The sequence below is a fragment of the Anastrepha ludens genome, chromosome 2 (assembly GCF_028408465.1).
Source record: "Anastrepha ludens isolate Willacy chromosome 2, idAnaLude1.1, whole genome shotgun sequence".
Lineage (NCBI taxonomy): Eukaryota > Metazoa > Arthropoda > Insecta > Diptera > Tephritidae > Anastrepha > Anastrepha ludens.
In genome coordinates, this window is record NC_071498.1 from 65,218,807 (window position 1) to 65,235,067 (window position 16,261).

Genomic DNA, 16,261 nt, shown 5'->3' on the forward strand with positions numbered 1-16,261 from the left:
ATTTTAAAGTAGCGCAAATTTCAAGTTGGATTTATGATTAGAGAGCGGCCGAGTACTGCAACTCACTCCGAAAGTTTTGAATAACTCGCGCATTTGCGACCACGTCCCAAAGGCAGTGAGAGGCGATGTGACCAAGGATTGCTCCTAATCGAGTTTTTGATGACTTCAACGTGGGACTGATGGAGGAAAGGATGTTTATGTTAGCTCCGCATTTGGTAAATTCAGATTGTCACAAGCCAAAAGTTTAATTAAACTACATACGTAATGGGCTGTTTCCTGATTGAACAACTCGAAAGTAAATCGGGCACGGTGAACTAGGCGGAAGGCTTGCTCCAATTTGTTGCAGATGCACGAGCAAATCAAGGACATGTCATCATATGCAGAAAAAATCGCAACCAGCAATGAATAGAGTCGCAATTCGATTCTCACTACTGCAGCCAAGAACAGTTATTCGTATGGAATGTAGTGGGTTTACCAATAAGAGATGTTATTTTGATATTCAATCAATGGTTTCGTTGCTTGTGTGGGATGCACCGCCGTCTTGTTGAAAATTAACGTTGTTCAGATTAAACCATCCAATTCAGGCCATTAAAAATTGTTAATCATCTCTCGATAGCGCAATCCATTCACCGTAACTGTTGTTCCAGCTTCATTTTCGAAAAAGTAAGGTCCAATGACTCCGCCGGACCAGAAACCGCACCAAACAGTCACACTTTGAGAATAACTCTTGAATTTTCTGAGCCCCAGATCGACAATTTTGCTTGTTGACGAAGCCACCGGGGTGGAAATGGGTCTCATCACTCAAGATGAGTTTTCGATGGAATTCCGGATTATTTTCATGCATTTCAACGACCCAATCAGCAAAGGCACGACGTTATTGATGATCGGTCGGCTTGAGTTCTTGTGTTAATTGAACTTTATAAGCCTTAATACCCAAATCTTTATGCAAAATACGGTGTAATGACGTTTTGTGGAATGCCTAATTCTAAAGAACGACGGGTTTTATTCTTCACATCACTAACTTGTCCCAACAGCTCGAATTTTTTCACCAATTTCTGTATTGCGTCCTAAACTCCCGACCTCTGAATGCCGTCTTCGGAGTTCAACAACCATCTATTGCGGATGAAAATCTTCAGCTACCCCGAGAGACATGCATAATTACTTTCTGGATACTGTAGCAGACTAAAGTACTACCTATCCGAAATCGGCCCTGACATACCCAACATATGTCCAGCACGTGAAGGCACTCCGCACGATACTAACCACCTATTCACATGTCCTCTCAAGTTCACACAGCTAACGCCCCTCTCCCTCTGGAACCAACCTGTCGAAACAGCACGTTCCCTGGACCTACCGTTAGATGAGCCAGACGCAGACGACCGATAACTACATTGCATTGACAGGGGTTAGTAAGCTGTTACAACAACAACAACAGTACTGTGCGCATACTGGTCCGAATACTTTTGCTAGCTTCAAGGCATACTTTTTTTTGCTTGTTTTGAAATCTAGATCAAACTGTGATAGATAATTTTCCAAATTCAAAGTGCGTTTGTCATCGAATTTAATCACCGATACAATACACCGTTAGCGATAGTGGACCCAATTTATCAAGAAAAGATTCATCAGCATTACACCACAGTGCACAATGCGCAAAATCTACCTGATTTGTCGCCAACGCCACTTAATCGACTTGACTCGCCGCTTACCTGTCACTTGCGCGCATTCTTTCGTTTTTATTTCCATTTGACCAGATCAATTTATCGATTCTGATACCTAAGACCTCTGGGAGTCCCATGAGGTTGCATTGTATTCGCCTTACCTTTTTCGTGCTGATTGTTTTTCGTTTTTTTTTTTGTTTTTTGTTTTTAATTCCTTAAACGCTGCACGCGTGCAAACACAATTACACTACACATCACCTACAGCCTTCACTTAAACCACTCATTAACCGTCTTTTCTATACTTTTATTTGTTTTCAGATTGAAACAACAACTGTTACAGCAAGCGAAAAGAGGAGCGCCTCCAATACCTTAGGCAGCGCATTTGAGTGAAGTGAAATATGAGTTGAAATTCAAATGAAAAAGCAGAAAAACTAAAAACGTGGACTTAAAAAGACCGCATAAAAATAACCAAATGAACGAGTTCAATTAAAAAATAATGCAGAAGTGAGTGTAGCAAAAATTAAGATTTATCAGCCAGCCAGTGCGATCGGTATACGCCACGACGTAGCGCTCAAGTAGGAAATTCATAAAATAATACAACAAATGAGGTCGACCACAAATACCCCAAAAGTGCGTGAATAACAAAAGAAATATTACTAAAAACAAAAAAATAATAAAAAACGTCCATTAATAAATAAACGTTGTCTGTGAGTGTGCATGCAAACAGCAGCAACAACTATTCAATACTGTAAACATTATTGCAAAAAAGTGAAATACTAAGTGCATGAAAAGATCGGCGGAATCAGAAATGAACAGCGTTGACGGCGCACCCAATGCCACGATTTTAGCTGAGGGAGCCCCAACGATCGCGACAGTAACGAGCAGAGAAACCACAAATAATGCAACTACCACTATTGTGAGTGCTAAAACAACAGAATTAACAACAACAACCACAAACGTAATAAAAACAACGGACGCTGATGCCACCGACGAATTCCACGAAAGCGACAAAAATGTACAAGTTGTCGTCGTCGTCGTTGGTGAAGAGCAGCTACGGCAACAGCAACAGCGTAATGAAGCGCCAATAATAATAACAACAAAATCTGAAACAGAAGCAATAACAATTGAAACAGCAGCAACAACAAGCACAATGGGCAATACCAAAAACAAAACAAATATTGAAACAGCAGATAGCACAGCCGCCGTAGCGGGAACAACAGCTACAGCAACAGCAACAGCAGCACCAGCGCGAACATCAACAAGCGAGATAATAACAAATATAAAAGATACAGAGGCCAGCGACGTACAAATGACAGATATGGCAACCCCAGAGGGTAATGGCGACGGCAAAAGCAACGGCAGTGGTGACACCACAGTCCAAGAGGCCGCCGCCACTAGTGCCACTACTGCCACCGCCACCGCCACGGCCGCCGTCGTCATTGATAACACCACCGACACTAAGCCACAGCCACAGCCATTATTGACAGCGGAAGGCGATAATTGGGAATTCAATGAGATGGAATTGTGTCGCTGTTGTGGCAAGCCCAATGTCACGCTCTATGATCTCTTCCCCAACACCATTGCAGACGACAACTCGATTGTTGCGAAGGGGAATGCAATTGAAACCCCGGATGCGGAAAATACTGAAGCGCAAGTGATGGCGCAGGAATCAGTGCGGCGGCTCGCTGCTGAGAATAATGATGTGAATCAAGAGATAGCGTGCAATGTTGTTGACGATGCGAAAAATGGAGCACAAATAAAGCACAAAACGGCTACTGACGCACCAACGGTTTCACCACTGATCGTTACGTCGGCCGCCACCAGCAAAGACACAACAAAAAGTGGTATCTCAACGAAGATCGATGCGAATGCCTCGAATACACCGAAGCGTTGTTATCGCACCATAGCTGCATCTATTGCGGCTGCTGCGGCATCTACAGTCACAACCAGCATAACTGACGCGATCAGTGACGCTCCCACCTGCCAAAAAATCAGTGACCCAGTTGTTGCTGCCCCCGACGGCGGTGGTGTCGATATTGTGGAGGGTGAACGTCTGGCAGCCGGTACAAGTGTTGTTGCGCGTGTGAAAAAATCTGCAACCGACGTGGTTGCTGCTACGAAGGAAAATAGCGCTGCTGCTGCTGCTCCCAAAAACACGGAGGCGAACAACGCCAATGGCCAGGGACAAAGCAGCGACAACATGGAGAATATTTTGCAAGAGATGCAAATTTGGCAGCTACGGGTGAGTCTTTGCAAATATTTTCTATATTTTTTCTACTTTTTTTCAATCGACTGTTCATGTTTTATAAATTAGCTGCCTTTCCCAAAACTATTATTTTATTTGCTTTTTTGTGATACAAAAGAATGGGGGGAAAACCAAAAAAGGTGGCATACATACGTACATCTGTATCTGGTTACAGCGAACGTTCGACGGTGCTTCATGCACCATTAAGATTTGTTTTTCTCTGCTGAATTCGGTTGAGTCTGTATTTTGATTGCATCTTTATTATTTATTTGCTCAGTGTCTGCTGATTTGTGTTGTAATTCGTAGTAAAATATTTCTTATATTATTTGTCGACTCTTCTGGTGGTGTATCAGCATCACTGAATTCTGCTTCGACTGACGAGACCTTCCAGTGTTGCCATAGAGGTGATCCAAAGATGCGCAGGTCTTCGAAATGGAGAGTTTTTCGATGGGGCTGAATAGATAGAATAAAGAATAGATAGGAGATTAAATTTCGAGATGCACACTTTGGATTGATTGTCCATTGTAATCACTGCTCAGCCCAACTCTCTAAAATGCTCGACATTTTTTTTATATGGAACAACACACCCAACACCGTCAATCGAAATAAATTGTCAAATTGTCGATTTTTCAGCCGCTTAAAAATTCCACTATACAAAATTCAATAGACAGTGCAACTGCAAGCCCAAAGTTTTTTTAAAAATTCTGATTGAAAAGTGTAAAATTTTGATGAAAATTTGTTGAATTTCTTTGTAGTATTGCTAGAAATTGTGACTTAGAGTCGTGGGTTGACTCGGAGCTCTCCACTCATTCGCCTGAAGTCTGGATCGCGTGTCGTACTCATAAACCCGCGTCCCGTCTCCAGTAATGATGCGTTTGATGGATGTTAGGTCGGATTCAGCATTGGAAATCCTGTCTTTGGCGATATTAACGCGACTCCGTTATTGCGTGAAATTCAAGTCTTTTCAAGGCGCAAACTCAAATCATTAACTAGAATGTCGTGCACGGATCGGTTGGCAATGTTCAAGTCCTCTGCCAGCTCGCTGATGGTTAATTTGCGATTATTGACCAACTTTTCTTTCATTTTATTGATGTTTCCACCAGTTTTCGTTGTGAACGGACTGCCTGAACGTTCGTCATTCTCGATGGACTCGGAACTTCTTTTGAAGCATTCATTATCAGCACCAGCAACACCTGCGCGTCATCTCGTCTGATTACTGGATAACGCCTACACCTGCCTCCTGCTTAACCCGATTTGAGCCGTTGTGCGATTCGCAGTTCCTTTCCCTTAGCCTGCCAAGCGCTCTTCCTTTCGCTGTGAGTGGGTTCCATTCCATGAAGAGTTCTTTGTACTCGTAAACTGTTTCTGCTAGAGATTCATTACGAAAACAGTTTCCCAAGATTTTCGCGTGAAACGCTAAAGTTAATACGAACTCGTTGTTGCAAATTCAAATGCATTTTCTAAACTTTAAAAATTCGAAAACACGTGCAGAGCTAGATTTACTCAAGACGGCGTAATTTTTATAAATGCCAACCAATGACGATGAAAAATTGATAGGAATGTTAATCACAGATGTGGCAACCTAACAAAAAAGAAAAAAACAGAACTCAAATCAGTTGACTTAGAGCATCACCTGGCGCTTACTCCGGGAACTTTTTGATCAGGTGATACTTGCAAAATTTTTCCTTGGTTTAAGCCAATTTGCGTGTAATCGATTAAGTCCGCACCCACCCAAGCCCGCTCTTCATCAACGAAACATGTGGCATCAGTGTTGTATTTTAATTCCGCACTCAACACCAAACTTGATGATAATCCTGCAAGCGAGAGCAATCAATCGAACAGACGGCACTTGACCCCATCCTCTTGGATTGCTCCGAATGTTTGTGGTTTCCGCTTCGTTGCCGCTCAAGGCTTGTGCATTTTCATTTCCGTTGCGCCTTTTCATTTATTACACTCTTGCAAGCAATAATCATTTGTCTATTATTCAATCAAAGTTAAGCTCCTGATAAGGACATTTCCGATGCGTTTACAAATGACGAGTACGTAAATTGCCACAATTAATGCGTTCATAAGTAGGCGATGCCGCTGAGGTGTTACAATCATTTATCTGCACCGAATATACAACGTTGTAATTTATTGACTTTGTGCAATTAGTCTTCGTAATGATTGGTGTGCGCGCCACTCCGCCCCTGTTGAGCGGCGTAGAAGTTCAAGCCACACATAACCTCAAATCAGCGCACAAAGGGGTCATCTTCAGCACAACGCCACGCCATTGCTTTGTGTGCTTAACAAATGATGGACAATCATGATTTAACCATTTTTACGTGCCATTCGCAGTCACAAGTCACAGTCGCAGCTGTGTGTAGTTGCTTTTAACGGCGCTCAGCTGCCAGAATTTGTGTCCAGCAATGCGGCGGCGTGTGTGATGAGTAAGAGCTTCAAGAGCGCTCGCATACGTACCACCCACAAGGATGGAAAACGTTAAAAATAAAAAGAAAAAAATCTGACCTGTCAATTTCTAATCGCCCAACATTTTTCTTTATTTTGAGAATCCCATTTGAATGTAAATGGTAAATTTTTCTCACACTACGCCAGCTGATGGGGTACTGCTGCATTTGGTTAAGAATTTTCTTTATCTTTAATGAGCCTTATCCCATTTTCCACCCCCCTTGATACTGTTTTTCCATTAAAAACAGGATTTGTCCGCTTATCGAATACATTTGAGCACACAACTACATTAAGTTGTTTGATTTTTTTCACGTTTGTGACCAACAAACTCACACGCACTCGGAAGAATTTTTTATACATAAATTCCCATGGCTTAATTTCAATTGCACGTGCGCGTTTTTTGTGTTTATGAGTGGTGTGAATGAGTGGTTTAGTGTCAAAATTTGTTCAAGCGACCAACAGCCGATTAGTCATAAGGCGTCTGCCGTGACTCGCGCAAAAAAACTGTGAATTCATCACATTGCAGCCTCTTGCAGTAGAATTGATTGCCGATTTCTCGCGCTAAAAATACTTTACCAATGAGCTTCAGATCACCCGAAAATCGCAAATGTTGGTTTATCTTATTTTTTGTGTTATCGTTTTATCATCAAAGTCTCGTCTCGGTTTCTTAGGCTTGGGGAAAACATCAGTCATGTACAACTCTTTTCCAAATGGGCAGTCTTACATTTGAACCTTTCGGTGGGTTGCCTTTTTTCTGATATTAGTAATTTCCTTGTTGTCGTATCCTATTTTGGACGCATCTACTAGAGCCAGCTTCCAAATAAGTTGGGTTGCACGACGTCGGTAGCAAACTTCTGAGTCGGTTTTTTATGTGGAAGAAAACTCTCAAAATCTTATGCAGAAGAAAAATTCTAAAAATTCAACGCGATTTTTTAGCAATTTTCACCTTACACTTTATTATATTAAAATTTAATGAGCTATCAAATTGCATACCCAGAATTTTTTCTAGAAGTTCTCATTGAAAGGTTGGCAATTTTGATGGTAATTTAGATTTTTTAAATTTTTATGAATTTTGTAACTACCATTTACAAGGTTTTTGTTATACTATGGATTATATTTTTATAAGGTAGAAATGGCAGCCGGTCTTTAAACTAACTCACTTAGCCCGATGCGGATCCATTGTGATACCACGTAACTGTTTACCTGCTCTTCTTCTTCTTCTTTGTTTGGCGCGATTACCATCTAAGCGATTTTGGGCCGAGTTTAACAAATTGCGCCAGCCGTTTCTTTCTCGTGCTACCCGACGCCAGTTGGACACCCCAAGTGAAGTCAAGTCCTTCTCCACCTGAACTTTCGAACGCAGAGGAGGTCTTTCTCTTCGTCTGCTACCACCAGCTGGTACCGCATCGAATACTTTCACATCCGGAGCGTTTACATCCATTCGGTCGACATCACTCAGCCAACGTAGCCGCTGAATCTTTATTCGCTGCGCTATGTCTATGTCGTCATAATTCTCTTACAGTTCATTGTTCCATCGCCTGCGATACTCGTCGCCGCTAACGTACAAAGCCCCAAAAATCTTCCGCAGAATCTTTCTTTCAAACACTCCAAGTGACACCTCGGCGGATGTTGTCATCGTCCGCCTGCTACTCCTCGTCAAACCATTTTGTTCTAAATGCTAACCCATTGATCTGGCTGGCACTTTTATCTGAAGGTCATCAGTAGAGCTCAAGATCGATGAGCTAAAGTACAATATCTAAACCTAGTGACAGACTCTTCCTCATTCTCATTCTTGCAGCTTCTCCAATAGTCGAAATGAGCTACATTCAATATTTGAGAACGTCGACCTATGAGACAGTGACCTGTGATCAAAGCAACTAAAACAAAGAGACGTTTTTCCTTGACTGCTAAGCGCCTTTGAGCGCCTGACGTCCCATGTTGGCCAAATTCTTTTTGTGGCATTACATGTCACACGAGCAACCGATTTGGTGTTGGCTGAAGGGTCAATGCTGCTTATACCACGCAGCTCGTAAGTTGAGAGGGGTATACCCCTACAATCTCCATACCCAGAGGGAGCCGAGCGGTAGTGCCCTCTCTTGCTAATCTGCCTGCCTTACTATCCCCTGTTATGTCACTATGCTCTGGCACCCACATCAAATGAAGCGGAAATATTTCGTCGACTCGTTAAGAAATTTGGCCGGCATTCGCGTGCAATGATGGCTATGGCCGCCTGGCTATCAGAGTAAATATAGATTTATAAAAAATTAAAGAAAAAAATGTACCATGAAAAATATTGCGAATATTGTGAAGGGACAAAGTGAGCCAGTTGCGTGAGCTCAAGGGTACACTTATTATCTCTTTTAGGAAAGTTCATACCTGGCGTCTTCCCTTTGCGGTCTCGGTTTTCTTGCCATGCGACAAAGTGTGAGCGTGCTTTGGTTCCATATTTCATTAGCGCGCCTAAAAGTAAATGCCCTAAGTGTGGTGAAGTCTGTTCTGTTAAGCTATTCCCGCGCGAGTTGGTCGCCAAGGTAGCAACAATTACTTTATAAAAAAAAAAAATCAAAACAAAAATAAAAAAATATTTTATTGCAATTTTTCACCTTTGTCTCTGTCTCTTCTCTTTCCGACAAACTTTTGGCATTTTTTTTACGTTTATTACCAAATGCGGGCTCCTTGCGTAAATATTTGTTAATCTTCAACTTGACTTAACACAAATGCGAACCGACACTACCCGACGACTAATTGGCCGCACAATTTCATTTTATGACTGCGCTTAAATGCTCGCTAAACCTATATTTGATTTTCCGCTGCTAAATGGGTAAAGCGCTGAATTGCTGAATGACTGAATAAGCTTAATGAATGTCTATAAAAAAGGGTATTCTATATCTCTATACAGATTAGTGACTTCTAATAATAAGATTTATGTTTTTATTGCGCCTAATGGCGGTTGCTGCGCTCCAACATTTCCATTTCCCCAAATCCATTCGTTCGTTCGTTCATCAGTTTGGTTGGTTGGTTGATTTGTTTGTTTGTTTGTTTGTTGTTGGCAAATGAATCACGTGTGCTCAATTTTTATTACCTTCAAACAGCAATAAAAACGATAACAGCACGCAACTGCAACAACAATAACATACGAAAGGTAGTGGCCAAGAACTAAATATTTATATGTATGTGTATGTGTGTTTGTATATGCGAGTATATATACAGTGAAACCTCCTCTCACCGTCAGTAAACTTTTGTGCGCTCATGGGGATGGTAGCTTATTTTAGAACTTTTTTTTATAATTGAATATCATTTTTTATTTAAATAAAAATATTATATTATATCATTCAAACAAAAATGTGTATGGTGGTACTTACTCTTTTAAGAAAAAAACAACATGGCCGTGGAACTTTGCTTCCATTTGCTCACAATTGACAGTTAAAGAAAGGAATTAAGTGAGAGCGTACCAGTTTTGACTCAGCGAAGGGGAGTATACTCGTACGATATGTAGATAGAACAAAGGGGAATATATAATAGGTAGAGCGATGAACGGCAGTGCTCTGTTACAGCGAAGGGTATATAAGGCGACGATATATTTCCAGGCTTTCCAGCTTTTTTAACAATTCGAAAGCAGTAAAGTGATTGCTGCAAAATTGCTTTAAGTTTCAAACTGCATTCAAACCCGTTTTGTTTGCGAAAATTTCATTGGATTCTTCGGTAATATTCTCAGAGCCAGTACTATGATCGTCAATAGTTTCCACGTTTTCATTAGTAACAACATCCAACCCGGAATTTAGATTTTCGGTCCATGTATGTCATAAATTCATAACAATTTGAATTAAGTTATACTCATAGTCCACAAGGATTTTTTATAACTCAAATAACGAAGCCAGCTTTGCTAGCGGACAGTCATCGCCGTGCTCGAACTCAGTTGGCACATCTCTTTTTGTCGAACCCTGCTTTTTGGAAACAGTTTTTATGGTTTACGTTTGAACCTTTGCCCAATATGTCCCCTAAGACATTTATAATTTGTTTAGTCAAGCCAGTCTCGAAGCTTACCAAGAAATGCTAAACGTAAAGGTTTCGATAATACATTTTTAAATTTCGAATCACTCTATCTAAGGCTGGAAAACTGAACTCGTATTATGAGGTAGAAAAATTATTTCGTTATTCCTTGAACGTATGTAGTCCAGAAATAATCCAATAGTAGGAATTCACTGCGCAACCCGAACTAAAGGAATGCATGGGAAAACATCGCACTTTATGCGGAGAGCTCCCTTTTTTCCATTTAGTATTTATGTAAGTAACTGCTCACTGAAATTTTTTATATTTTGTCCGCATATGAGGAGTTCGCGTTTGAGGTTCAGTAGAGGTTTTTAATTGATTTGTTATGAAAAGAAATCTTAATGTTCCTTGATAAGAGATTCTCTTCCGCTCAATAACGGTTTTTGTGTCAAAAAATTGTGTATGAAAAATAACTCTCCGCGTCAGGCTAAGAGAGTGTCCGCTAAAGAGAGAGAGAGTAATTTTTTTCAAAATGTATACTTCAAATTCCCCTAACTCCTCTGCCCAATGGAGATGTCCGTCTAATAGAGGTGTCCGTTAGGAGAGGTTTCACTGTGCAACATAAATGCGTGCAACAAAGTCAAAGGCAACATCAACACAGTATAGTCCAATTCACAATCACTTCCTTCCCCACGCGTTTTCATTGACTAACATTCATATTTACCTTTACGTGCAATGTTTACATCTACATACCTATAAATTTATCTTTAACTAAGTACTGTATCAGTAGGGGTAATAAGGCACTAAAACTGCCCTGTAGGAACACACACTAACAGGTGGGCATTTCTCTTGTATGATACTTCAATGTAAATTCGAACTTAAAGTGATGTTGAAATATTAACGCTCAGCGGTTTAATGAATTCAAGCAATTCATTTTGTCGCACTAAAATGTTTGAGCTTCGTCACAGATGCTGCTGGATTACTGCCGCGTCATTGAGGAGGGTGTAGCCACGATTCAGGAAAAATGCTTATGACAGTTCCGCAGCGTAACATCCTTTAAGTATAACATTTCTTCTGATAATACTTTTTTACCAAACTAATCCGGGTACTAGACTATTGCGTTTAGACATATGAAAATGGAAATGTATGACCGACTCCTCGTTGAGGTGTCTCTGAGCAGAGCTAATATGGAGCTGTTTTTGATACCTGTGTGCTGCTCTTTGACAAGTGAGCAACACATCGAACGCACATCACATGTAAAGTTGCATGTTAATTTTTAGAAGCGTGGCATGAAGACGATTCTAGTCGATGCTCTCGATCTTGATGGAATACTTCACCAGGGAAATCACATGGAGCAGCTCTTTTTGTAGAATGGGGTAATCACCTCAAAATAGTTCTCATCCGAGACTTCATTGGGCGTGATTTTTGCGTGGCAGGTCCCAAAACCAACGCACAGCCAGCTACCCGGATTGCTTCGCCTTATCACATTAGCTCGCTCTCGCTTGGTGTGTCCCCCTGGTGCCGGTTAAACTCGCGTAAGCGGTTATCGAGCTCACGAGCCTTCGGTTGTGTCTAGAATGACATACAAGTTCAACTACTGCTAATTTTGCTACGAAGTCCGACTGGTGACTTAATTATGTTGCTCGTTTCACGCAAAACGACAGCTCCTTTTCGCATTTGGTGGTTTGTGATTTTAAACAATGAAGGCTACGTACACCTCTGTCCGGTATTTGAATGGATCGGCTTTAGGTTTTCAAAACAACCCACATTTACATGCCGCTAAGGACTATCGACCGCCAACTGTTCTCAAAAGTGTATAGTTAATTGCATATTTATTTTTTTCTTTTATAATTATACATTTTTTACTACCCTCCAACAACGCCAGTAAATCCTTTGGCTTGTCAGGTTCTATATATAAGTGAATATGTATTAGTGGTGTATTAGCTGCGATATCCCTCTCGGCTTGGCGCAAGAACGTCTGCTGTTGCTCGTTGGCTTACTCTGCTCATGCCAAGTGTTAGTTACTTTGCTGTAGCTGCAGTTGCTGCTGATTTCGCCGCCCTGTATTTATGTCGGTGTTGCTGCAGCTCCTGCTCTCCTCACGCTGGCAACTCTTTCACAAACGTGCCTTCGATCGCCTTTCATAACCACAGACGACGCATGCATGCTTCCATGATTCCTGGTATTGTTTTAAACTTCAAAATTTTCACTCCTCAATTTTGTCTACTAATTTCAGACATTTATGTCTTTTTTTCTTGTCTTTAATTTTTGTTCACCAACACATCGTTGATTGCTTTCGGCATCTTTTGGTGTCTGCTGTATTTGTATGGGTGTGCATGCATTTTGTGTAATCTTTCATGCATACAAACAAACTTTTTCACATTTTTATTTGCCTTAGCTGTTTTCCCTGCGGGAGTAAGGTGTGAAATTTTACTGTGGCTTAACGAATGAAATAAATTTGTTAATTTAATATTTGGGTACCAAGAAAAGGTACGACGAAGTAAACTACCTTCCTTCCTTACACATTATATTTTTTGCGCTCACTTAGGCCATTTGGTTTGCTTTGGCTCGGTCGATTGTGCGCAACTGACTAAGTATCTGTGTGTGTGTGTAGTGAGTTGTTGTTTGTGCGCAAGCGCACTCTCTGTTCTTTAATTTAATTCCGCTTGCACTCCACCATTGCCGCCGCCACCGCTGCCGTTTAGTTTAACAGAGCAGCAGCGTTAGCCATATGAAAGATCGACGTTCGCCGACATTGCCATTGGCACTCTTGTCGGCACTAGTCTTCTTTGCGCTGTTGCTGCTGCTACGGCTGCGGCTGTGGCTGCGTCTGCTATCTCCTCCTCCTCCACCTCCTCCCTATTTAAAACGTGCTGTAGATTGACTGACTAAGTAGGAGTCATTATTATAGTGGTTGTTGTGGCTGATTCATTTACCGCGTGCTGTTGTTGTTGCTATTATTATTATAGTTGTTGTTATTGTTGTTGTTGTCAATGAGGCTGGCAGGCAATCTGTTGGTTGTTCCTTTTGACCAGCCTGGGCCGTACCATCATCCTTGTTGTTGGTGGTTCGACTTATTGCCTTGCTTTAAGGCTGTTACCACACGCACAGCACTCTCCGCGGCCTTCGCGGCCCCATTACCCTTTTTAACTGGTTGTCTGATAGATTACCTTTTGTTGCTGCTGCTGCTGCTTTTTGCTCTTGTTGTTGTTGTTGGTATTGTAGATGTGCTTGTTTAATTCTCCGCTTGTTTGGTTGTTTAGTTTAGTTCAAGCAGCCTGTCAGTAAGTGCTCTTGTGCATACATCCACATATACATACACACACATACCCCTTGCACTGGAATGTACTAATATGTACTTGGAGTAGTAGTGTGTGGTTATTGTTGTTACTGCGCGCTGATTTATACGCGTTGCTCGCGTGTTGTTGGTTTTTCGCCTTTCATATGCATTTACCACTAACAAAACATGCTCGTTTGTAACTGAAATTCATAACTGCTCGTACGAGTACTTATGCGTGGCGAATGCGAATGCGCATCCTCAAGCAGCAATAACAACAATAAAAGAGCTACAAGAAAACAAGGCAAAAAATCAGCTTGAATAACGTGAGCTGAGCATCAGCACGGATCTCCTTAAAACAACAACACCTCAGCACCTTCTCTCGTGTCGAGTTGAGGGAATTCGCCAGCGGTTTATCGGTTAACTTCGCTTATAATTTACTGTTGCTTTTGTTGATCGCATTGTTTGCGCTTAATGTGCATTAGTGAGCGCGCGTATTGTTGTTGTACATCAGTGTTTCGTGCTTTTTAGTGACTGCTTTTCTTATGCATTTTTTCGCCATTGTTATTTATTCATTTTTTATTGCGGTTGCGCGTCAATTTTATTTCGCTACGCATGATTGCCAACATATTTGTTGTCTGCTTATTTTGATTCTCCATACGCTTTTTTGTCTACACATTTATGTATTTTACACATGCTTTACTCGCATGCTCTTGTTGGTTTTTTGGTTTGCAAATGATTTTTTTTTCACCCATCAATTTCTTCAATATTTTATTTTTATTAACGCTTTACTCTTTGTTGCTTTTGTGTGGAAAGGTTTTCTAATATATTTTGCTTTCTTTTTGCCGTACACCACTTAAGTGTTGTTAATTCATCGCCGCTGCTGCTGCTCCCCCGCGCTTTGCATTGTTTGGCAGTCAATTATACACACAAACATTCGCACTCTTTTGATTTTGTTTCCTTTCATTTGGCTCGCCTCGCGTATTGAATTACGTAGGGATGCTCATACATACGTACTTATACATTTACGCCTCACTCAACGCATCCATCGCGTACCCATCTTTGATTTCTTTTCGGTATCAATGTATTTAAAAACAAATTGAAATTGCATGATCTGATCGCTCGACAGCAGCTGCTTATTTGTTGTTGCATCTTTAATTCACGCTGAGCATCTAAAAATCAACCGCCCCACCCTATTCCCCGTCGTTGCGCGTATTTGTTGTTGCTGCTCCCTTATTTGGTTGGTTACGTGTATGTGTGTATGTGTGCGGCACGAATTCGCACAGTGTGGCGTCCACAGCAAATTACCGACTGTCGACATCGTCGTGTAATGAAGGTACTTAGCTGAAATTTGATTTGTAAGAAATTGGATTTTCGTTTTTTGTTTGTTTCTGTTGTGGGTTATTCTTAAAAGAAATGTTTAGAAATCATTTCTTTTGACTTTCTTTTGATAAATTGGCATAATTTGTTTTGCGCTGTAGGTTGTCTTGTAATGGGATTTCTATTCTTCTATTTCATGACCACGAGTTATACCCTTTCAGCTACATAACATCATTTGTTGCCGTTGACCAATTCACTTTTCTTCTTCATTTTCTATTTATAACATTGATTTCCACTTGTTCACATCGATTTGGCTCATCAATTTACAATAATGCTTTATTTGCTTTTGCTATTGAATGCTACTTCACAGCTATGCATTTTTAATGAATTTTACCCCTGAGAGGAGTGAGATTTGAAAGCTATGCCGACCAATCAGATACAGTTGAACGGTACTCACATTAGAGGGGAGGTAATGGGCTTTATGGGACTAGTTCGATAACTACCTCAGCGAAATTAATAATGACTCAAATGGTTTAAAAACTATTCAACTGAAATATGTGGCCAAAACATATGTGTATAGTATGTTGCGCGGAACAAATCTTTTTTTGACAATCTTTGAATGACAATTTTTAGGTTTGTTTACTTCTTTTCTCGGGACACGAGCTTTTTTGCCGTGCCATAAATAGTGGAACAAGGCTTCAGATTTTAAAATTTCGTTACGTAATCGCCGAATTTGTGAAATTTATGTACGTATTTTCAGTTAAACGTTAATTTTTATTTGTTTTGAGACAATATTGGAGACTTTGATACTAACTCGTAGATCATAAAAGCAAAAAAGCCGTCCGGAAAGTAACTTTCAGAATCTGAGGAAGGAAGGAAAAAGTAAAGAAAATTGCAAAAATTGCTGAAATATGTGCAACTGCTGTGGTAAAGATTGTTAAAAATCCCAAAGATTACTTAAAGCAAGGAAAACGTGACCGTCCTTCTACTGTTGATGAGCGAACAAAGCGTCGTGTTAAGCATTTAGCAGTTAATAAGTCGTTTAGTGCAGGTAACATTAAGTCCCAGTTGTCATTAGACGTCTCTAAATGCAACTGAGTCAGCAAATTTTGAGTACCGACGATAACATCGAACTCGAAAAAAGCTGCATGAAACTAAGTTAAAGCCTAAGTAAAAGCAATTCGCTGACAAATATAAATTTTGGCCGGAAGAGTGGCTTAACGTCGTTTATAGTGATGGAAACAACTTCAGCTTGGACGGGACAGACAGAAAGATGAAGTATTGGAGGGAAACACGCCGCTAAAGGACAACTTGCTATGCTCG

The 16,261-nt window shown here is 40.8% G+C and overlaps 1 protein-coding gene across 7 annotated transcripts in view; it reads left to right on the plus strand.

Annotated features, from left to right (window-relative positions):
- The window catches only part of LOC128871657 (uncharacterized), a 101,825-nt gene that overhangs the window by 5,709 nt on the left and 79,855 nt on the right, over nt 1–16,261 (plus strand). For 6 of the 7 annotated variants that reach the window (XM_054113584.1, XM_054113588.1, XM_054113587.1 and 3 more), the window contains exon 2: nt 1,977–15,246. In XM_054113584.1, coding sequence (XP_053969559.1) covers nt 2,443–3,972 — 1,530 coding nt within the window. In that variant the 5' untranslated portion in view covers nt 1,977–2,442 and the 3' untranslated portion in view covers nt 3,973–15,246. Of the gene's footprint in view, nt 1–1,976; nt 15,247–16,261 lie in introns of those variants that run through there. The other variant, XM_054113590.1, reaches the window with a different exon arrangement.